The following is a 24011-nucleotide window of genomic DNA, read 5'->3' as shown; positions in this document are numbered from 1 at the left end:
CTGGTCTCCTACCATCCACCCAGGTGCTCAAGCCAAAACTTAAAAGTCATCCTTGCTTCTATCCTCCTCTCACCCCAGCATCTAACCCATCAGCAAGTCCTAGCTCCAAAGAAATTCCGAATCTATTACATTCTGCAACTTCATGGTTACCACCATGGTCCAAAGCTGCATCATCATCTCAGGCATAGCCAGCTGCAATTGTTTCCTAATTGGTCTCTTTCCTCCACACTTGCTCCTGCCCCAGGGACCCACCACAGGATAGACACAACATGCACCCACAACACGGCAGACACAGCATGCACCCACCACAGGACAGACACAGCATGTACCCACCACAGGACAGACACAACATGTACGCACCACACAACAGATACAGTGAACTTTACCATGTCAGACTCCTACCTATACCCTCCACTTTCTTGTAGTTCAAATAACATCCAAATTCCTTACCATACTCTAGAGCAGTGCTTCTCTAACTGTTAGGGGGATATCAGTCATCTGGGTAGGCAGCTTATTAAAATGAAGACTGACTCACTGAGTCTGAGATGGGGCCCGAGATTTGACGTTTCTAGTGATCTTGGTCATTTTGGTTCATGGACCCTAGTGGAACACCCTATCTGATCTGCCCCCCGCTTCCTCCTCTTCAGCCACATCCCCTCATAGACCTTCTCTCTATCCCTCTCCCACAGAGATCTCTTCCTGCTCCAAGGACTCTGCTTCCTCTGCCTGGATGCTCCCCTCTCAGCTCTGCACCTGGCTTAACCCTTCTTGTCCTTCATGTTCAACTCAACCATCATCTCCTCAAGCAGACTATTCCTGACCACCCAAGCACCCAGCCCCATTCTGCTTGGGAGTTTCCCAGCCTCAGCACTATTGACAGTGGGGAGCTGTCCTGCACATTGTAGGATGTTTAGTAGCATCCCTGGACTGTCCCCTCTAGATGCCAGTAGCATAACCTCCCCTCCCCATTTGTAATAATCAAAACTGTCTCCAGATGTTGTCAAATGTTCCCTGGAGGGTCATTCATCCCCGATCCCCAGCTGATAACCACTGCTCTTTCTCATCAGCATTCTATTTCCTTCCTACCTCTGGTTTATCACTCTCTGTCATTATCTTGTTTACTTGTTTATTGTCATTCTAGAGTGTGAACTTATGTATGTCCTGGTCACCTCTGTCCTGGGCACTTTGAACAATACCTGACGCATAGTAGGTGTTTGGCAAACATTTGTGGAATGGATCAATGAATACATGTACTTGTCTTCCAAATGAATTCTTAATGTTTTGTGGACTGCTTTTTTATACTTAGCAATGTTCTAGCAAGATTTTCATGTCGTTTTATTTTTAGTATATTTTAAAACTTTTTATTATGAACACTTTTAAACATATGCAGAAGTAGAGAAAATAGTACGAGTCCCTCACGTGTCCATCCCCAGCTTCAGCAACTTTAACATTTTGCCAGATGGAAAGTGTTTTATCTCTCCACCCTCACTTTTCTCCCCACACACCATACTATTTCATCCATAAAGATAACTCTACAATAGATAAGGGTGCTTTTATATAAGCACAATGCCTTTATTATGCCTAGTAAAAATTAACAATCTTGTAGTTTCTTTGAGTAATCTAAACCTAGTCATACACAAATTTCCCCAATTATTTAAAAAATGTATTTTGCAATTGACTTATTCAAATCAGGGTCCAAAAAAGGTCAGATCATTGCCATTTAGTGCGTGTCATAGTCTGTGGTGTGTGGGGAATGGGGATAACTAGTTTTATTAACTGCTGATTACCAACTTATTCTTTCACAGGCACTGTGCCAGTGTTTTATAGGCATTATCACACATAATTTTGAAAACAACACTTTTCAACCGTAAATGATGAACTCATTCTGCAGATGAGACACCTGAGGCTCAGAAAGCTGAGCAACCTGCCCCAGGTCATTCAAGAGAGGAACATATTGCTGAGATTTAAAGCCAGATGTCTCATCCTATAGTTTCTTCTCCTGACCTTTGTGCTCTTCTGAATCTGCATGATAAGAGAGAAAACAGTGGATAATTATTCAGGTTATAGATATTATAAAACAAATAAACCAGGAAGGGAAACATTTTGACTTTATGAAAGTAATGCAGAAATGTGTTATGCCATCTGCTGACTGTTTGTGAGCATGATGTAATGTAACAGTTGTATTTCCACTAGTAAACTCTATGCTTTTTTTTTTACTTTTTCTTTTTTTACTTTTTTTTCCTAGGGACCCACAGTAAGAAATACATTTTATATGATAACTCAGGACACACATTCAAATTTGTATATACTGTATGCTCTTATAGTTCTATTCTGTTCTATTTGATTATTTTAAATGTCAGTCACTACTAAATATATTGATTTCACAATCTGTTAATGGATCAGGACCAGGTTGAAAAGCCCTGTTCTGTGATTATCGTCTTATGCCATAAACATTATGTCCCAAGTCCTGCTGGGCTCTGCTTTTGTTGCCCAAAGGACAGTTTTGAGACTCAAAACTTTACTTTCAAATTACAGTTTTTGACATTGGTTTTAAAAAATAATTTTTAAAGTTAAAAATGCGCTTGTTTCTCTTCATATTAATGCTGTAAGAACCCTTTCATTTGAACATGAGGCAGAGCAGAGAGTTTTCTGATGCAGAAGGATAAACACATGGGTTAACATTTCTTAGTGTTTTCTTGCCCACCCCTCCCCCCTCATATATATAAAATACTGCAAACCACACATCTATGTCAAATTATTGTACAGGTGAATATTAGATTCCCAGAGATGCACAAAGTGCCACAAACTGGGTGACGTAAACAACAGAAATTTATCATCTCACAGTTCTGGAGTCTGAAAGTCTGGGATCAATGTGTCAGCAGGGCTGGTTCCTTCTGAGAGTGAGAAGTAAGAATCTGCTCCAGGCCTCTTCCCCAGCTTCTGGTGGTTGGCCTGCAGTCTTTGGTGTATTTTGGCCTATACAAATGTCACTCCGATATCTGCCTTTCTCTCTGATAAACATGTCTTTCTACATTATCCCATGGAGAAAGAAGCTGGGTCAGTTCTCTATTTCCTGCTAAATGCAGTTAGATCTCAGAAATTCCAATTCAGTCATCTGTTAGAAGGAGCTCTCCTCATTTAATTCAACTGTGATCCCATCTTCTCTGGGAAGTCTCATCTCTGAGTTCTTTTATTTAATGTTGATGTCACCACACAAAAATGGGGTTCTCCTACCTGATGTACATAAATGAGCCAATTAATTATGGCATCAGTTTTTGTGGGAGAAATCAGTTTTATTCTGTGAGATCAATCTGCAGGAAGACAGGGGATGTGTGCCCTCAGATCTGTCTCTCTGATTCAGGATTTGGGGCAAAATTTAAGAGGTTAGGGAGAACAGGCTGGCAGTTGGAAAAACTGGTGGCACAGGTTTTGATTGGTGGGCTTCAAGCATTTATGGCAAGGTTCTAAACATTTATGATGAGGTTTTCTTCTGCACATGCTCTGACTACATGACTTTGCAAACTTTCTGAAAGGCAATTCTTAATCACTCTGAGGATAAGATGGGGTCAGTTAAACTGGTCATGGAGGGTCCATGGTTACATTGTAACTACCCATAAGGGAAGGAAGAGATTTCAAGACCAAGGTTAAAGAGGGGTGGTAGGAGTGGGAAAATGGGGTTGAGCCTCAGAAGACCTAATCTCCTGCACTCCAACCATCACTAACTGATTCCATACTATTGGCTGTCAGATTGTTTTACTGGCTTAAATAATAAGGAATATTTTTCTCAGTTAACAAGAAATTCTGAGGTGGGACATGGGTAGGGTATAGTGAGGTGGGACTCTACAGCTATCGTCCCTCCCTTTAGAGATCTTTTCTGTGCTAGAGAAGTGGGAAAACACTACATTTCTTAAATTCCATGCAGCTATGATTTGGGAGAGATTTAGTTTTGTCAAGTCAGATGCACTCACATGGGATTTGGAGGATGGAAATGAGGCAGGGGCTGCATTTCTGCAGTTTCCAGTGTTGTTTTAAGTCAAGTACCTGAGGGTTACTGTAACTATTCAGTAAGATTACTTTTCGATCTAGTTCCCAACAGAGACATAGAGGACAAGAAGTTAATCTTGTCAATTTTCTGTTTTCTTGTTTAACCTGAGGAGTGACTCAAGGGTCACCAGGATTTATGAACTTGTTTTACAGAAGAAAGAGAATGCCTTCAAGGAAGTTGTAATCACCAGATAACCAGCCCCCAGCTGCCATTGACACCCAGAAGTCAGATTGCCCAAGGGCTGATCCGGAGTGAAAGAAAGACAGATTACCACTTTGTTTCTCTGACACTCCTCCTGCCACCCGCCTTAGCTCTATAAAACCCCGTGCTTTCATCTCTTGTTAAGGCAGATTTGAGAGAACCTATCCTCCCACCTTCTCATTTTGGCCAATTGGAATAAACCTTTCTCCATCTCCAAGCACCAATGCCTCAGTGATTGGCTTACTGCTCATCTGGCACACGGACATGAGATTAAGAGGTTTGGCGTCAGTTTGGTTTTCCTGTGTAGTGTTAGCAGAGTCTTCAGTGACCCATTATTGATTTTGCAAGAATTAAGAGATAAACCAGAAGGCATCTGCTTTCTGGGGTGGATGGTAGCAGGTGTTGCTCAGTTTTGGAGCTGGCAGCAAGCAGGGCTTCGTGATGGTGGTGGTTTTCTTGGCTGTGGCAGTGGCATTGTAGTCCTGATTATAGAAGAGCCAACAGCTCACTTGGTGGTTCAATTCTGCAGCATAACTTTGGGAGTCAGTTCTAAATGGTTAGTATAGAGAGTACCTTGTAATGAATCCTTTCCTGCTTAAGCAAGCTGAATTGCCTTCTATTCTCTTAAACAGAACACTGATCAACACAGGGCACAACTCCAGGGCATGTCACCAAGGATACAGGTTTTTTCCATCTTTAGGCGTTGCAGTTTAGCAAGTCAGATTAGCTCTCTTTGTGGTCACAAGGTCTCTGCAATTGCCGCTATGAACATAGCCAGGCTTAGTAACATCCAAAAGAATTTTTATGTTTGTTTTAATTGTTTTGTTAAGAATTAAGTATCCTCTGAGTCTAGAAAAGTGCCTGTCACATATTAGGCCAATAATATATATTTGTTGTATGAATGAGTGGGTCACTGGAACCACAAAATGGCCTGTTTACTTTTCTGCAAAGAGGATATTATAGCCTACATTCCCCTCAAAATGGAAAGAATGTTTCTTCTAAAGTAAAACATGCACACACATACACATACATAACACAAGTTGAGCTTAATATTCTAATACTTTGGTTTCTAACAATGCAACTCAAACTCAGTTAAGGAGAAAAACAAAGAATGTATTATATTATTATAAGGATACACTGTTGAATTGTGGAACTCAAGAGCAGAGCTCCAGCTGGGCCTCCAGCCTGGGCTGGGAACCCCACAAAGGCAGACAGGCAGGCAGGTGAGCTGGCCTGCAGTTGTTGCTGAGGGCTACCAGGCACTCACGTCACCACTAGGCACTCATGTCTGTGGGTTGCATGGTCTGGGGCCTTGGGCAGCAGTGCTCTTGGGACAATCAGATCCTACTGTCTGCCCAGACCTGTGCTGCCCCCATGACGTTGTGGAGATTGTTCAATACCAAGAGAGGAGCAGCTATCTTGTCTCCAAGAAAACACTTTCTTCTACCCCAGGGCTCCAGAAACTTTTCTGTAAAGGTCTGGATAGTGTATATTTTTGGCTTTGCAGGCCACGTGGTCTCTGTCATAACTACTTTTGTGGCACAGCCATAGATGAATGGACATGGCCATGTGCCAATAAAACATTAGTGATGGGAGCTGAATCACAAAAATAAGTAAACCCCCCACCCCCCACCCCCAGCTTAGCAGAGGGACTGTGCTTTCTGACCAATGACATCTCCAGGCCCACTTTACTTCTCCCTCCTCCTGGGTAAAAATTACTGAGACATACAGTCACTGAATTGCCTGCTTCCTGACAACACCAGTTCAGAACTGACGCCTGATTTCCTTAGACCCTCCTGAGAATCAGAAGCTTCTCCCAGCTCCCTCTTAGCCAGATGACCCCAGGTTCCTCCAGGGGGCGTTCTCCCTGCCGCAGCAAGTTAAATAAACCTGACTCTGTTTGACCACAGGTGTGTCCCTAGAGGTCTTTGGTCAGTGGACTTCAGCCGTCTTAGTAACCTCACTTTACAGCAGAGAAAATTAAAGTTTAAGATGAAGAGTCCTCAGGGAGTCTGTCCTCTGAAGTAGGATTTCATACAAGAGACCACCTTACCTGCCTACAAGGAGCAGATGGTCTGGGCTGAATTTGAAAGACATTGTCTGAGAGAACAAAATGAACTGGCTGCCAGGATAGGAACTCAAGTCGAAAATCCTAGAAAGAATTGGTCCAAAGTGCAAGCTCTAATGAGAAGATTCATTTACAGATTTATTCAAATAAGTTTTTTGTAGATGTAATACTTTGATCATAGCTGAGAAGGTTATTGTGTCTTTCAGATTGCTTGTTATCAGATTCATTCCCCACCCTTCACTTACTCTGCTCTGTGTCACAAGGAATTACATTTCCCAGGCTCCCTTCCCCTCTGACTTCTTGTTTAGGCAATGGCAGGACTGACAAACCAGGATATTCTCCTCCCTCTCTGCTTCCTGCAGCATTTTCTGCCGCAGCTGCGTCCATTCTCTGATTTAAGATCTTCCCTCTGGCATCCCAGCTCCTGCTGCTCATCCCTGGGGCATCCACTGTCACTGTTCCAGCTCCGGCTCTGGGCTCTCTTGCCACCTCGTCCCACTCTCTCTCCATGTTTAGGAGCGATAACACCTTCTTGCTTCTGCTCATCTCTGGGTTACTCTCCTGTGAGTCTCTATCCTGGCAGCCAGGAAGCTTCCCCTTCTCCAGGGGACCCCATCTTTCCCTCCCTCAGGATCCCTTCCTCCACTTACCACCCCACCCACACTCCAGAGCTGTAGAGCTTCCTCTTCCTTTCCTACCTTCTAGACTTTGCTTCTGCATTTTCTTTTCTCCTCTGATGCTCAAATGATGATATTCTGCTTGTCCCTCTTCCCTCTAACCCACTCATGGGCACAGTCACAGAGAACAAACTGTGGGAAAAGCAGAGAAAATAATGTTCTTATCTACCTGTTACTCACAGTGTGCAGGGCTGCTGGACCTGGGACTCTGTCCACTCTGTGACCACAAAGTCTCAAGATTTCCAGTGAAAGGTTTAGACCCCAGGATTGTCCGGCTGTGGGTCAGCCAGCCAATGGTATCTCTGAGCCTACTTAATGGACAGAATAAACAGAAATCTTAAAGATTCAAAATTGCACATTGAATAGCCTTTTGAGGTGACATGGCCTTTTTATTTTCTTTTTCTGTTTTCGGGAACAAGATACTTTTCACCTTTTTTGCAAAACCTTGAGATTCCCTGAGGTTTTTGGTGTTGCTGATAACCAGGAGGAAAAGTCTCCTGTGTGGAAGTGTGTCTGTAGGAGAGGATGGGGTTGGGGAGGTGATGAGGTAAAAGTAAACAACCCTCTTTCCAAAGCCAGAGGAATCTTATTCAAGTTGTTCTGCTTGTGGGGGTCAGTGGACAGTTGAGGGGGAACATAGGGAAAGGTTAGAGGGGTAGAGAATGAAGCAAAACAGCAGCTGCAGTAGTAGACTGTAGACCTTGCCATTCATTCGAAAACCATTGAGAGAGAGATGCTGAGGATACTGAGAAGAAAAAAGGCTTTCTCTCGAGCAGGTGGCATTCTAGTGGGGCAGGAATGTGGCTGCAAACAAAGACTTTCCAGTTGGGCTTCATCCTCTCCAGTAGATGGACATGTTGAGTCCAGTACCCACTACACCCACACAATGCTCCCCTCCTATGCCCCACAGACCCCAATCAGGACACTGCATAGATTTCTTCTAAAATAATCTTCCTGAGACATATTTATTCATGTTTCCTTCAAGAGCCTAAAAGCTTCCCCTGGAGGCTTCTAATTCCTTTCTGATTCAACTCAAAACTGTGCCATTAACACACTAGCAATGGTTCCACAGTTTTCTCCCAAGACTGGGTTTCTCTTAGGAAGGGACAGAAGAGGGGGCTGTGAGAGTCTAAGAGCTTGGTCTGCATACAGCCTCTATCTGAGGAAAATAAGACCCAGGAGTTCTGGGGAAGTTTGTGCCAGAAGCATCCAGTGAAGCCAGGCATTAACCCCTGTGGTAGCTGTCCTGAGCCAGAGGGAAAAACATGTGTTCTGAGCATGAGGAGGATCCATTGCCCAAGTGGCAGCTCAGCAGGAAACCAGCTCCAACCAGGGTGTGACACCTCAGATTGTGACAAGCTGACACAATCATTCTCTATCTTGAGAGGAGTGAACCTAGAAGGTGTGTTCTTTCCTTTGAGTTACCTCCAGCTATGGATTTCTACAAGCCATTGGCACCCAGAGAAGATATTCCTGCTTTGTCCTGTTCAAATTCAAAATTACTGACTCATGGAATCAGTGAGGATAGGAAAATGATTATGTTAAGTTGCTAATTTTCAAGGCTACAACAACAGTAACCAGTACATTTACCTTGTCACAAGAGAACAGATTTCACCAAACACACAGCACGAACAAAACTGGGCCCCCAGAGGCATTAGAACCAAAGATGGGAAAGTTGCCTAAACTCTCTCCATCTTGAACTGTTCTCTCTGCACTCCTCCTTCAGTCTAATCTCTCTGTAGATCACCTTCCTTTTGCTTCTCTTGACCACACTGTGGATGGAAAATGCCTTTCCACAGCTCCCATGAATACCTGCAACTAACCAGGTATAACTTGTTGAATATCACTGAGCCATTCAATCAAAATGTGCAAGATATTTTCTCTGGTCTAGTCTGGGTCAGATATCCACCCTAGATCCAGTCCATATCAGGAGGCAGTGGGGCCACATTATATGGACATTATATGTATTGGAAGACAGGATGTCACCAGTGCTAAATGGATGGGTTTGGAAGGAGAAGAGACAAGTCTTAACAGGCATTCACTATATTCTCAGAGGCAAAGCCTTATAAACAAATGCTGTTGATACCCAATCCCATAGCCCATTGCTCCACTTCAGGTAGACAATTTCATGCAAAGTCACAATTTCCCAGGCGCCTGCCTTTCTTCCTCTCCACCTGAGAGCTTTCTCTAACACCAATGATGCTTTCTTCTTGCATATACACAGCTCAACCTGGACGTGCAGGGGAGGTAACACCCCAGGGGCCACCTTCAACTGATGGGGCATAGGAGTTTTGGATAAATGGTCTGGCTCTCCACCCCTATTAGGTGGATTCTGGGGAGTAGCCCACAATTTCACATGGTTTCTCAGTGTCCTTGGTAGACTGAGCCCAGTTGCCTGCATGATAATGAAATAATTAACGTATCCCCTATGCCATTTTTCACCTATTTGGCGTCTCCTTTTATTTACTTTTAAACTTGGGTTTCCTGGGATCACTTTGACAATACACTATCTGAACCCAAGTCCTTGACTCAGAGTCAACTTTTGGGGAACCCAAGCTAAGAGATGGGATGAGGTACAAATTTCATCACACATTGCATCCAACAGTGAGAATTATCTTTTCTGGAGAAGTACACTCTGACATGTACACCTCAGTCTAGTAGGTGAATAAAGGGCTACAAAGAAAATTTCCAAAAATTCCCAGGAATCTCCAATCATGGAGGCCCTTAGCCTACACAGGGACCTACCAGAATGGAGACTTCCTCCTGCTTAGCCAGAGTAAGTGAGGCTGTGAGTATTATAAGTGTAGTAGGATAGATAGTCCACACTATCATCTCTGCAACCTGTGAATAGGATTCATTACAAGGCAAAAGGAACCTTATGGACAGAATTAAGTCTTTGGACCTTAAAGTCGGGAGATGATCCTGGAATGTTAGGAAAATTATCCTGGATTATCTGGGTGGACTCAGTCTAATCACATGAATTCTTAAAAGTGGAGGAAGGCACAAGAATCAAAGAGATTCAGTGGAAGAAAGCCCAGGAGAGATTCAAAGATTGAGAGGAACTCAATCTGCCATTGCTGCTTTGAAGATTGAGAAAGACCATCACAAGCCAAGGAAGGTGGCAGCATCTAGAAGCTGGGAATAGCCCTCAGCTGACAGCCAGCAAGGAATGGCAACCTCAGTCCTACAACTGCAAGAAACTGAATGCTGCCAACAATCTAAACAGATTCTCTCCTAGGGCCTCCAGAAAGGAACACAGCCTGCAGACACCTTGATTGTAGCCCAGTGAGAGCCATGTTGGACTTCTGACCTACAGAAATGTGAGATAATAAATTTATGTTTTTTAAGTCCTGAAATTTGTGACAATTCATTATGGCAGCAAAAGAAAACTAATACAATAAGAATTTTGTGAAAATATTGTAATGAGGTAAACTGTGCAACTGTGGTGAATAAACTGTGGGGGCTTAAAATAAAGAAAAAGTTCAGTTGAAGAGTGAAGGTTATCAACAAATTTATTTAAGAAATGTAACTTGACACCTGCCTTTAACAAATGTAACTCTACCATCTGCTGGTAGAGGGGATACATTGGTGAAAAATAATAGCAATGATAATGAAGAGTAGCCTTTACCCAGAATCTATCAGTTGAAAGGAACATCCGTTAACATCAAAGAATGATCAGGGGTGGAAATATCCCTTTCCTGGAGACAAATTCTACAGTGTGATATAAATACCACTAAAGTTCATCTAGCTTCCTTCCTCCCACATTCTTATTCCACAGACAATCTTTAGGTGTTAAGTTAGGCTTCCTAGAGACCTTCAAAATAGGAGAATTGGTTCTGGCTTTATGATCAAGCATCACATTGACAGAGTGGGTGCACATGTGCCCATTATTAGTTAAGAGTTTGGGCTCTATTCTTTCACATCCTGTGTGATACAGTCCCTGTGAATTCTGTCTCTAGACCACGTCACCCTGCAGCTCAATCCAACAAAGTGCTGGACCTGTGGCTCTGACAATCAACCTTGAAGTTACCAAGTGGTGTGTGGCCTCCATAGTCACCTACAGGGATCCTCACCCTGAAGCGCCCTGGAAAGGGAACGTCAGGGCTGCTCCTGATCTCTTCCCCACAGGGGCAATGGGGCTGGAAAAGAACAGGTTAAGGGTTGGGGGTGGGACAGGGACAGAATCTTTCCCAGCAGCACAATTTTCTGTAGGTATTGTACAAGTATTGTACCTGGCCCTGCCTCAGTTTCCACAATCTGGAAGTGGGACTACCCCAAGGGTTGTTGTGATGATTAAATGAGTGACAATCACTTAAAGCATTTGGCACAGGAACCAGTACATTTTAAGTTATTTATAAATGTTAGTTATTGTTGTTGAAGCCCAGCTGTCATTCCCTGGTGTGTCTCCTTTGTAAAATTAATTCACTTTTCTGCATCCTTCTTCCCTTATCTATAGAAAGGAGACAAGAAAGTGGTACCAAATTCAACTGTCATACGGAATAATAAAATTAATATTAGTGAAGTGCTTCACACAATGCGTGCATTTAGAAAGTATTTTATGGTTGTGATGTGTTGCTGTTAAGGAGGAGGCCTTCAGCTTCAGGCTGGGTAGTGGAAAACAAGGATATTACTTGAGTTTCAGGGTCCCCATTCCCATCAGCAGAGCCCAGGGTCACTGGGGTCTCCAGGGAAAGGTCACACACTAGGCCAGGAACAAAGCAATTCTACACTCAGGTCAGCACTCGGCAAATGGTCAGGGGAGTTGTCTCCAATGTCCAAACACTAAAAACAGGGAATAGAGGCCCAGAGAAGGAGGTGTGTGGGAAGGTGTAGATATGAGATCCGTCCTTGGCATTGTAGAATGAGACCTCACCAGTCTCATAGTCCAGGAAAACCCCCACTCTTTGAGGAGGGTTGTCAATTTTCAGCTTGGTCCGGGGATCAGTGAGAGCCACATAGTCATTCCCAGAAGACAGTCTGATAGTCCAGAATCCATTCCTTGGTGCTATAAAAACATCATATTTCCTCTCCACATTCTCCCTACACACCCCAACAAACCACTGTTTCCTGTCTCCCACCTCCACCTCCCAGAAATGTCTCCCTGACATGAAGCTCTCGCAGCCTAGCACACAGTAATGCTGCCTATAAAATCTCTTAGGGTCATATGGCAGGATCTGTTGTGTCTTTGCCCACTGCAGGCTCCTCTGGTCTTCAGAAACACGGAGGTTGGGGTTTGCTGTGTCCAGATCCAGAATCACATCCGCTGTAGAAAGTTTGGAATGGGTCGTGGGGTCAGCCACTGTTCCCAGACCTCAGAACCACAGCCTTCAAACCGATATCTGGCTGAGGAGATCTGAGTCCAGAGCCTGGTGTCCCCAGCTTGCCTTGAATGTGACCCTCTCAGCAATACTAAAAGAAAGGCCCAGGAGTCTTCTGTTCAGTGGAATAGAGTGCTGAGGGTCAAGGTCTGCCTAACCCAACGTCTCAAGCTGGCTCCTTCCCCCTATCTTTTTCCCTTGTCCCTCTGCAAAATGACTCTGTGCACCTGTGCTTTATATTCACCTAGATTTACATTTCAATCCTTGCTCTACCACCACTGAGCTGAATGACTTTCCCTTTTCTGCAGTCTCTTTTTCCATAGATGCAAGCTATATAGTATCTTTGAGCCTCAACTTCCTTATCTGAAAATGGGGATAAAAATAATAATCTCCAAGACAGAAAAAAAACATGTTTTATATGTAGCCCAAGGCAGGGCATGGAGGAAGTGTCTGATATTACAATAGTTGTCATGACTTTTCTGTGCTGGAGGCCATGCTGGGGACTTTCTGTGGCCCCAGATCCTCTCTCCACCTTTCTCTATCCTCTTCTGGGTCCCATGAATCTATCCTCTATGGACAGTATCACTGGGGTCCCTTATCTCTAGTTACCTGTTGGGTTTGGCCAATGGGAGGTACTAGCTGAAGACTGGAAGGAGAAAGAAAAGAGAGGCACAGCATTTATTTCCCCCACTTCCTCCCTGCCAATGTCAGATGGTGATGCTCTCTCAAAGGCATGGCTCCTCTCAGGCAGCCTGTCCTTGAGCTACGGCTTCCTCTGGGCTCCAGTAACTGCTCCCCTTCTCTATTCCTTCAAGCCTAGGGGTGTTGACAGCTCCCCACTATTGTAAGCCCTGGGGCACTTCACACTACCTTGTTGGTTTCCCTTAACCCCACTCCTGCCTTTGTAAACAGTTCCTTTTCTACACCTTCTTCAATCACCCAGTTGGAACATGCCATCAATTTCTTGTTGATTTTTTGACAAATACATGTTCATTACCTCATTTAGTCTTTACCTCAACCTTCACATAATAGGAATTATGGTTACCATATAAAAATGAGGAGACTGAAGTTCAGAAACATTAAGTAACTTTGGGACAAACAGCAGCAGGAGGTGGCATAAGAAGCTTGGGAAAAGCAAAGATCTTTGTGTGTTGCCTTCTCTCTTTGGTCATTCCACGTCCTCACTCTCCCTGCAGTGTTAATTCACTCTGCCTCTCCTTCCCTCAGTCCACCCTTTATGCCTCTTCCTTCCCGTGAAGATCTGTGGAACCCAGGAGAGCAATCCTCCCCTTGTTCTCTGGGCTCTCAGCAGGAAGGCCCTGGAGATTGGGCACACCTTTGAAACCAGGACCTCAAGTCACCCACCCAGAACTCTCCCAGTCATAGGGACTTTTCTTCCCAGAATCTGAAGAGTTGGAGAAGAAAAAAGGAAATTATAGTCCCTCAGGTTGTTGTCCTAGGGAACACACAGGGGTTCACTCACCAGGTTGGAAGAGGGCCATCTTCCATTCTGAAAGGCAGGAGACACAGATAAGGAAAGGCATTTATTTCTGTTCTTTCCTCACTCATTCTCCTCACTAAGCCTTTTATCCCTCCCTTTCTTTGATCTCTCCCAATGTCCAGCTTCCTTCATCTATAGCTCTGCCAAATCAGGCACACAACGTCTCAAAAATGGTGGACTTCCTTCCCTTCATCATTCTGGGGATGCAGGCAACATGGCCAGGTTTTGCTAGGTTGTGGACACGTGTGCCAGCTAGGTTAGTGGTGGCTGAAAATGCCCAGAACCTGTACCTGAAAGGTCTTCTCTGAGGCTACATAAAATCAGGGGTGGTATCCCTCACAGAAAATGAGCCTCTGGGCTAGATCTGATTGTTCCTACTGGGAAAGGCAGGGGGTCACACAGTAGAGAAAGGCTTAGATGCTTAGTACACATGTGCCAGGAAACTCAGAGAACATCAGAGTCACTCACCAGCATAGGCCTGAGACTTCCCTCCATCTACAATGGAAGAAACATACACATGTCACTTGAAATATGTCATTTCTGAATCATGTCCTTTCTCTTCTTTTGCACCCAACTAACCTTCCTTTTTGACCCTCATGCCCACCCCTCCTACCTTCTCCTTCTGCCTGTTCAATTCTCTCCTCCACTCTCCTCCTTAATAACAAGTCTGAGAAGATCAATTGCACACTGATGATACCACAGGCACCATGTAAGTACTTTCCCAGCTGAGACCTGCAGATCTATCTTGTATGTATCTACACTCCCATACTGGGCATCAGTGTCAGTGTATCGCTGTGTGTATATGTGTCTGTGTCTGTGTACTAGAATCTGTCTCAAGTTGTATAATGTCCTACCTACTTCTGAAAAGAATTGGTCAAGTTAATGAGGAAATTTCAGATACTATTTTTTTTAAAGCCATTCTAATAAATCATTGTCAACTGAGCCATTATGGCCACTCCTTTCTTTAAGAGACCCTTTTCTCTTTTCTTCTTCTCTGATTTTCTCATTATTTTAAATCTTACATTCTCTGTTTTCTTCTCAGCAGCCTACGGGCTAAGTAAAGCAACTAGTGAGTTTCCCAGTATAGGGAAGTCACTTCATCTAGGGAGTTCCATCCTTCTCATCCTCCTTTCCTTTCAAGTGCACCCCTGGATATTCCCTGGTGCCTTGCTGTCTGAGGAGTCTGTGGGCCCCTTCTAGAGAGAGATTGAAGGCCCCTTTTCTCCATTAAAAAACACAACTTCCTCCTGCTTCCCACCAATCAGCCATCCTTATTTCTTTCCCTTGGTAAATGTATCCTGGACTCTTCTCAGCCCTGGGCAGAGTTAGAGGTGAGGAAAGGGACTGGGAAATATCCCAGAACAGCCTTAGACACGAATTCATAGAACATGTCAGAGTCACTCACGAGCCATGTACTGGATCTTTCTCCACTCTGCAATGGAAGAAACATGAAGAGTCAATACGTTGCTTAAAGTAGTAATAGGGAAACGTATATGGGTCCCTGGGAAAATAGGAACTTACTGAGTTCATGCTGCAGCTCCACTGAAAAATAAGCAGGAAAAAAAATTACTGATCCAGGGATGGAGCTTGGAGGATCTCTGGAAAATAAACTTTACAAATGACCCAGGGCAGGGGTGAGTGTACAGGGTGGGGAGGGAGTGAAGTTCTCAGGGGCACCCTCCCATAAACCAGTGCCTTGGTTTGCTTCCTTGGTCTGATACCTCTTGCCCTTCCTTCCAAATCCTTTTCCACTTGCTCTCTCTCTTTCTCCTTCTTCTGTCGCCACAAGAAGAAACCCATCCCTGCATGAATCAGCAACAAGACAGGCAGTGTCCCCGAGAAGGCTGCGATCCAGGGCCAGGTCCTCCAGAAGGGGTCTGCAATGGAATGGAGATTAAGTCTCTCGCCCCCAGGGTGGGGATCTAGGAGTTGATCTCATGATATTAAATGATCTCTCTCCTCCTGAAGTCCCAGGGAACTTCAGACAAGAATTTAGAAAACTCTTACCATGACATAATACTATTAGTTGTCTTGAACTGTCTGCTTCTCACATCTGAATATGAGTTACCTGGGCATCAGAATCATATGTTTTTCCTAATTTAATTTTTCAATAGGCTACATTCACATGGTTCAAATATCAAAAAAATAAATGAAAAGTCATCCAAGTCTCCCATCCGCTCACTCCTCCCTCCTCCCATTTATTAGCCTCTCATTAGTCAGCTTAATATGGTGGTTAAGAATAGGAACTTTGGAGCTGGAGGGCCTGCATTCAAATTCTGGCTCCTCCACTTGACTAGCAGTGTGGTCTTGGACTAAGTACTTACCTGCTCTGTTCCTGGTGACCCAATGTGTAACATGGGGTAATAACAGTACTTCACTCATAAGGTTAAAGAATTCAATTAATGCTTATAAAGTGCTTGACACATAGTACTATGTAAGTGTGTATTAAATTTTAATAATATAAAGATACTCTTATTTTTTCTCTTTTACAGCAAAGATAGTATTTTATAAAATCTTCTCTGCATCTGGCTTTTTCTCTTCATCTTGGAGATCCTGCCATATTAGTACAGAGAGAACGTCTGTGTTTTCTTTCCCAGCTGTGCAATATCACATTACATAAAAGTTCCTCATTGATGGACATTTGAATAATTTTTAACTTCTTGCTATTATGATTAATGCTATAAGAAATAACATTTTATGTGGGTTATTTCATACCAGTGCAAGTATATCTGTCAGATAGATTCCCAGAAGTGGGATTTTGTGTCAGTAAATAAGTAGTTTGGAGAAATACTGCTATATGGACCCCAAAGAAGTTGTACCAATTTATACAAAAAATATACCAAATCGCGAAAACAAATGTCTAAGAGTGACTATATCCCCAAATTCCTACCATGAGGATGTGTGATCTGCCACCCAGGTGTTGTTGGTTGCCAATATCACAAGTAGAAAATATTTTGATACACATTCCTCTATTGAGTGAGATTGGATACTGCCTCGTGTGTTATTTCCTTTTCTGTGAACTTTGCTCATTTTCCTACTGGGTTGCTTTATATATTAAGGAGAGAGCTCTTTCTCTAAAATATGAGTCGTATGTATTTTTTTCTCATTTTGTCATTTATCTTTGCTTAGGTGTCTGATCTTTACCATCTTCCCCCAATTCTCATTGCCTGCACAGTTTCTGGCACACAGGAAAAAGTCAGTAAGTATCTGTGACATAAGCAGCTTTATGGGGAAATGAAACAACCCAGGAGTAAGAAGAAGGCTCAAGACCCTGCTCTGTGCCTTATATTCACTGCAAAAACCAAAGTCAGCCATAGAGAATCACACATCCTCCTTTCGACAGCCACAGCTCAATACAGCGTACCTGAGGCTCAGCAGGGCACTGACCTACAATGGAAATCCTGGCTGTCTTTTGCTACCTGAGGAGGAGATTTCTGATGATACAGGATACCCCTTCCCCAGAGCTGGCTTTCAAGATCACAGAAGCTGCGACTGAGTACCAGCCAGCTCTCTCTGCATCCAAAGGTGCTGCCACAGCTGGCATGTCCTCTCCCTTGACATCACTCCACTGTGTTTGGGCCTGGGGATACCAGCTGGTGGACATGCACTCCAGATGGATCCCTCCATCCTTATAAACCTTTATTTAATGTGAAAATCAGAACCCAGAGCTATGGAAGGATAAATGAGCCTACTCTGTTAGTGAGGGTCTCAAATGAATTGGTGGCACACTCATATTAGAAAATTCAAGGAGGATTTTATGAAAAGATAATTCAAGGGGTGTTTACAAAAGTGTGGTCATGGTGAGGGGAAAACTACATGGAATAGAGTAATACCCCAGGGCCAAGAACAGTGGAGCTGTTACCCTCTACCCCTATACCCAAAACAGTGATGGAGAGGAAGCCCTTATGAACACCTAAAAGGAGACAATCATGTAAAGGGCTTTCTTGAGAGGAGGCTTGATCTTCTGGATGGGAATGCAGCCAGCAAGAGGTGGTCGTGCAGGGAGAAACCCAGGAAGATGAGTACCTAGACCTCCCCCTCTTCTCTGCCTCCTTCCATCTTCTGCTATGGCTCCCCATTGACCAAACTCATCCAGAAACCACAGCACAAAAGAGTGTCCTGAGAAACAGAAATGCAATCCTTGACATCTGGACATTAGCCTGGCGTCACGTTCTCCTGTTTAACATAAGCAGTTTCATGGGACATCAACATCAGACAAGGGCACTTTTTGTCAGAATGGTGGGTCAAGACAAAAACAAGACCACTCAACAATCGTGTTTAAAATTAGAGAAAAACATGAACACTGTCCAAACCACAATCATGACCAAACATTTCCCTCTCTTGACTATGAGTGACTGCTGCTCCTTGACCAATTATAGCTTTAGCCTCACTCTAGTCTTCTTCCTAGATAAGACTTATTAAGACACCCACCCACAGAATCACACCCCCCAACTTCCTGGCAGTATACAATCCAGAGCAAAGCCCCACTTCCATAAGCCCTCCCCCAACTCTCCTCACACAAGCCCAAATTCTATACCAATCTTCTGTAACACCATCTTACTAAGACGCCCCACAGTCTCAACATATCATGCATTCTCCCTCCATGCAACAAATATTAAAGACAACTAGGTCAAATCCAGGTGTGTTCCTGGGGGTCTTTTTTTGGAGAAGATTGGCAGCACAGATGCCATCCCACAGGTCAGCCTCCCAGGACCAACAGCAGCATAGGGGGCCAGGAAAGCTAACTGCAACACAGCTGAACCCAATCAACTGTGTGCCATCATGGAAGAGATATTTTCTTATCCTTCCTCTCCCCAACTTTCTACTTGCCTGCTTAGACCCTGCTGGCCAGCATGAGGAAATTCTTTACTTGATATTATACAGCACAGGAGGGATTCTTCCTGGAAGAAAACCTGTGTCTTTCCCAAGGGCCTCAGAGAAACAAAGAGGGATGGCAGTGGAGGCGGTTCCTAGTGATGAGCCAGGAGTGCTCAGAGGTGGATTTGGAGCATGATCTCTGCCACTGCCCACAGGTTACAGGAAGGAACAAGATAGAACAAAATCTAAAGGCTCACCTGCAACTTTCAGCTCCACCAGGGCTCCTTCAAGGAAGTTGCCATCTTGGAAATAACACTGGTAGTTTCCACTGTCAGAGGCTCTGACGTTGCAAATTCGGAGAGTAGCCTTCCCTTCAGTGATGCCATCTCTTAAAATCGAAGTTCTCCCTCGATACTCTGCCATCTGTTGTTGTTCTACTTCCACCCCATATACGTACATGTATACTACCTGACTAAGGCTGGATCTCACCCACCTCAGCTCCATGGCCTCCACATTCATCTCTGGGGACAGATGACAGGGCAGATCAGCATATTCACCCACTAGGGCCAGGATGGGACCAGGGGGTCCAATCACAGCAAACTGAGCTGGTTGGTAAAAGGAGAAGCTCCATCAGAAGGATTTCAGGCCATGAGAGTAAAGGGGGAGGATCTCAGGCAGCAAGGGTGAAGTACAAAAAACCTAAAGAGGAACAAGATCCTAACAGACGTACAATTTGGCTTAATGGCATGTGCACCTTAAGGTTGGAATGGGACTTCCGGGTATGAGAAGTTGTCAGAGTTTCTGACTGGGCACTAATAGGTAACTGCCTGCTCTAGATATATCAAAGCAGAATGGTCCCTACCTGAGCAAGGAGTAAGCAGCTGGACCAAGACGAGGCAGGCAAGGAGGTCGAGCAGAGGGAAGGCTAGGGAACTTGCCATTTTCATCTGTGCTGCAAAGAGATGGCAGAAAGAGTCAGACAGAAATTATAAACTGAGAGAAGATGGAAAATTCTACATCAAACCTCCCCCTCCCCAGGGACATCTCATGGTGAAACACACAGTCACTAGTGTGGTGACTCACGATCCTCCTCTGCCAAAACGTTTGTTTGGGAGCCTCTTAACATTTGAGCTCCAACATGGAAAGCTGCTGAAAAAAACATGCAATGCTAAATGTGCATACATTTAACATATACATATTATGTATGTAGTGTTAAATGTACATACATTAACCCTAATCCAACAGGAAATCCTTGGCTCTACTGTCCAACTATGTTCAATATATTCCCATTTTCCCACACTTCGCCTGCTACAGTCAGGTCCAAGCCTCCACCATCTCACTCTGATTAATGCAGGACCCTCCTTTCTGGGTCCCCTGATTTCACCTGTGTCCCCTACAATCTATGCTCTACACAACAGCCAGAATGTTCCTTGAGTCACATCATGTCACTCCTCTGCTCAACACCTTACAGTGGCTCCCATTTCGCTCAGAGGAGATGCTGAAGTTCTCACAATGACCAACACGGCCCTGCAAGACCTGTGCCTTTCACATACTCTCCCCTGTTCTCCTCGTCTGCTCCAGGCACACTGCCCTTCTTGCTTGTTCTTGAACAGGCCAGAACAGAGGACACCAGCCCTGACTCTTCCCTGTACCTGGAATCCTGATCCCTGGACATCCACAAGGCTCACTCCCTCACCTCCTTCAAGTCTTTCCTCTAAAGTCTGTTCCTCCATGAGACCTTCTCCAACCACAGGACTATGGCAAACTGCTCCAATCCCCCTAAGCCTGCTCTCTTTTCCCCACTGAATTTTCACCATCTAACATATCCTATGTTTACTGTCTGTCTCCACCTGCTCGAACGCAAACTCCACAAACAAAGATGTTGGTCTATATTGTTTACTGATGTATAACAATCTTATGGAATCCTCAGTAAATATTTGTTGGATGAGTGAATGGATGAGGGGTAACATATTAACTGATCAGTACTCACTAGTATTTTAAATCAGTTTAGAAGATCGGATTAAGTGGCTGTCATCCAACAAGAAGGGAGGTGAAGAATTGTGAAGACAAGCCTCTGCTTCCATAATGATGTGCTGTTTTGTTCTGGCTTAGAGAGCAGAGCCGGGCCTCCTACACTCTCACTGGCACTCGCCCATATTAATGCATTTATTCCTACTTTTCAGTGAAGTGGTATCAAGGATTAAGCATGTCCTGAATACACATGTAAGAGTGTTACAACTCAGTGAGCATCAGTGCATTTTCTTTAGAATTGTTCTTTTGAGGAAAAATGCCCCTGGGAAAGAAATCATTCATTTCTTGAGTTCCCTTTCGATAGGTATTCACCAGTGCTCCTTGGCCAATGGCCTCTGGGCTCACCAGCAATGGATACGTTCCCTGGCCCTAGACTTATCACTGCTAAAGAAGTGCCTTTTCAATGCAGAGATGTAAGAGCTGGCATGTGCAAAGTAGGGGCAAATATGTCAAGCTGGGGGCACACAGTAGCCCAACAAAGATGATGACTCTACAAACAGCTGAGGTTCTCTCAGCTCAGAGGCAAGACCCCTGCAACTCCCACTTCCTGACCAGAGCTCCCAACTGTATCTGGGCTCGGAAAAGCACCTCCACCATCTTTTAGGCTTGGTCTGTAGCATCACTGTGAACCTTTGTAATAAGGGAAGTGTGGGGACCTGGCCAGCTGGCAAGGCTTGATTTTAGCTGGAGTTCTAGCTTGGCTTCCATCCTAACCACCCCAGAGTTGGCTGCATCCCTAGATAGTGGAAACTTGAAACCAGGCCTGGGTAGATTACTCAGAGACAGAATTAAGATCTCATGACCTAGCCCCTCCCTTCTCCCTTGCTCCTCTTTCATCATGTACCCTCTTCTTCCCTGAAGATGTCAGATGGAATGGAGTGCTGACAAATGACTTGAGGGTGTGCCCATCTCAGGAACAACACTCCAGGCTCCTCTAAACCCCAACCCACCACCATCACCAAGTTCAAACCATGCCCCCATCACTCTGGGTAAGATCCAGGCAGACAAACTGATGGAAGCTCTGGAGTCAGTCAGAGACTGAACCCATCACTTCTGAATCTCAAGGTTAGTGAATGGGAGAGCTAGGAATAAGACCAGGTCTCACTCATCTTTTCATTACTTCAACAAATATTTACTGAGCACACACTGTGGGCCAGGCCCACTGCTATCTTAGGTATAGGAACCAAAAGCATGTGGGAACTAGGTAATTATTCACAAGGTGTGTGATCTCAGTCATGTGCCAAAACAGAACTCCAGTCACTTATGAAACAATGTGAAAAAAGACTTTAGAATGTACAGAATTGGCCCAGCAATTCCACTTTCAGACGTCTGGGCCAGCAAAGCATTTGCAGGTTCCAGAGAGAAGAATGTGTAAGGATGACAGAGCAGCATTATTTTTAAAAGTAGAAAAGGGATCAACAACCAACCCAGCCACCCATAGGAGACTGGTTAGGTAAATAATGGCTCATCCCTATGAAGAAATTCAATGTAGCAGGTAAGACTAAGTTATCATCACTAACTCAGATAATAAACACGTATTAACTGAACAAAAAGCACATTGCAGATCAGTACTAATGATTCTATTAAAAAACAAAAGCAAACCTATCAATTGGTATACACATGTTTATGTCATTGCCTTATAAAAGGTCTAAAAGCACACATGCTACACTAAGAATTTGGGACTGAGTGAAAGATACTTTTGTCCTTTGTGCCCTATACTTTGAAAATTATTTGAATGTTTTAAGTTTGAAAAGTTTTCATGTATAACTTAACAATTAATTATTACAAGTAATTATAGTGACTGCAACGTATCAGTTGTTCAGAAACTACCAACTCCTCCAAAACAAACCAGCATGAGGCCCCCAGTCACAGTACCTGCAAGTAGGGGACCTGCTGGGGGACAAGGGAGCAGAAGTCTGTGCAGCTGGCACTCCTTCAGACCCTTGTCTGAAACCTGGACACAACCTCAGACAAAACATTGTCTTTCACCACATCCTCTGCCTTTCAAAACTGTTGTCTAAGCTGCTAGAGAGAGGACAGTATTATTATCACCATAATAGGTAACAACTTCTCTACTGTCCTCACAGTGCAGAATATGTCTTGATTTATTTTTAGGATATTTATTGTTTTTTGTTCCTGATTATAGACAATTTTAAAATGGAGAAAAAAATATACAAGAATAAAATTTATGTAATCTATTATGGTAATCATGTACTTCTTTTGGGGAATGTAACTATTTGTGGAAGTATTTTGGCAATTTATATACACCAAATGCCTGCAACAAGTTTGGTCTTTGATCTAGAGATACCACCTTTAGGAATTACTCTTAAAGAAAAATAATCAGATGTTAACACAAAGATTTATGTTTATGGCTGTTCATCATAGTAAAATCTACAATAGCAAAATATAGATACAATTAAAATGTTCAAATTGGATCCAATTTTGTTACAATTATAAATAAAACTCTTTATTACACATGATTCCTAATGACTGTTTGGAAATTCCCTTATGACAGGACAATGTGCTCTTTATCCATCCTCCAACTGTTTTATATTTATATGTATGTTATATATGGAGGCGGGTTCAGAGTTTTCTATATTACAAATGACTCTGTAATGAACATTTTTACAAATAAATCTTTAAAGCCCATCTCTTTTTAGTGTCTCTTGGAATACATTCCCAGATGACCAGGAGAGATTATAAGAGTCCTTTGCTCCTTTCTGACCACAGAAAGTTCCTAAGAATACTCAGTTGGCTAGTTTCTTCATTCAGGTTTTCTCCCTCCCACCAAATTTACCAATGCAGGTCCTTACCTTTTGCACTGCCTCCCGCACCCACCCCCATCCCCTCACCACACACACAAGCACCAAACCCCTTTCTCTGGGTGAGGACTTCCCTGCACCTTCTCTCAGCTTTTTATCCTCTCTCCTTCCAGGGCCTGCAGCCCTGGCTTTTACCAGTTTCTCCCACTTACCCCTTGGCACTCCCATCTGAAAATCACAGCCCAGAGAATGAAGGTAAGCAATAATTCTTCCATATAGTTAACAGTATGCTGTGAAAGAAAGGGGAAAGAAAGAAATTCTGCTCACTGTGAGAAACAGTAACAGAGTCCCTCTCTGGAGGAATTAGTTTTTTGATTGGCTCAGATGGGTGTTTCTTATCATTTGCTGGACAGAAACCTGTGGGGAAGATTAGAATGAAAACTGAAACTGTACTGGATTGCACAAAATGAAGAAAAATTCTATCCCTAATTCCTACACTGCTTGTGTCTTTCTGTGTATACCTTTGTGAATCATTCATTTGCATCTTTGTGTATAATCAGTATTTCATCGTATACACCTGTTTTATGTCT

At 43.7% G+C, this 24011-nt stretch overlaps 1 protein-coding gene across 7 annotated transcripts; it reads right to left on the bottom strand.

Annotated features, from left to right (window-relative positions):
• Positions 1–1314: 1314 nt before the first annotated feature.
• On the bottom strand, positions 1315–23779 carry LOC138919423 (butyrophilin subfamily 3 member A3-like). Of its 7 annotated transcripts, XR_011429586.1 has the most exons (10): positions 23634–23779; positions 19491–19575; positions 18886–19233; positions 15532–15687; positions 15332–15352; positions 15216–15242; positions 14279–14305; positions 13793–13819; positions 7013–7123; positions 6262–6398 (listed from the first exon to the last, which is right to left on the bottom strand). XR_011429586.1 is itself a non-coding variant. In XM_070244194.1 (9 exons), exons 1-9 carry the CDS (start codon positions 23694–23696, stop codon positions 1985–1987), a joined length of 792 nt encoding a protein of 263 aa, XP_070100295.1. In that variant the 5' UTR covers positions 23697–23779; the 3' UTR covers positions 1315–1984. The 7 variants fall into 7 exon arrangements, 6 of the variants coding, with proteins under 6 accessions (XP_070100295.1, XP_070100296.1, XP_070100292.1 ...); XM_070244194.1 differs by lacking the exons at positions 6262–6398; positions 7013–7123 and adding an exon at positions 1315–2022; XM_070244195.1 differs by lacking the exon at positions 6262–6398 and having other exon boundaries at positions 6976–7123.
• Positions 23780–24011: the final 232 nt, after the last annotated feature.

Source organism: Equus caballus, chromosome 20 (assembly GCF_041296265.1).
Source record: "Equus caballus isolate H_3958 breed thoroughbred chromosome 20, TB-T2T, whole genome shotgun sequence".
NCBI classification, from domain to species: domain Eukaryota; kingdom Metazoa; phylum Chordata; class Mammalia; order Perissodactyla; family Equidae; genus Equus; species Equus caballus.
The sequence above is the reverse complement of the archived record's forward strand: the minus strand, read 5'-3'. Positions and strand labels throughout refer to the sequence as shown.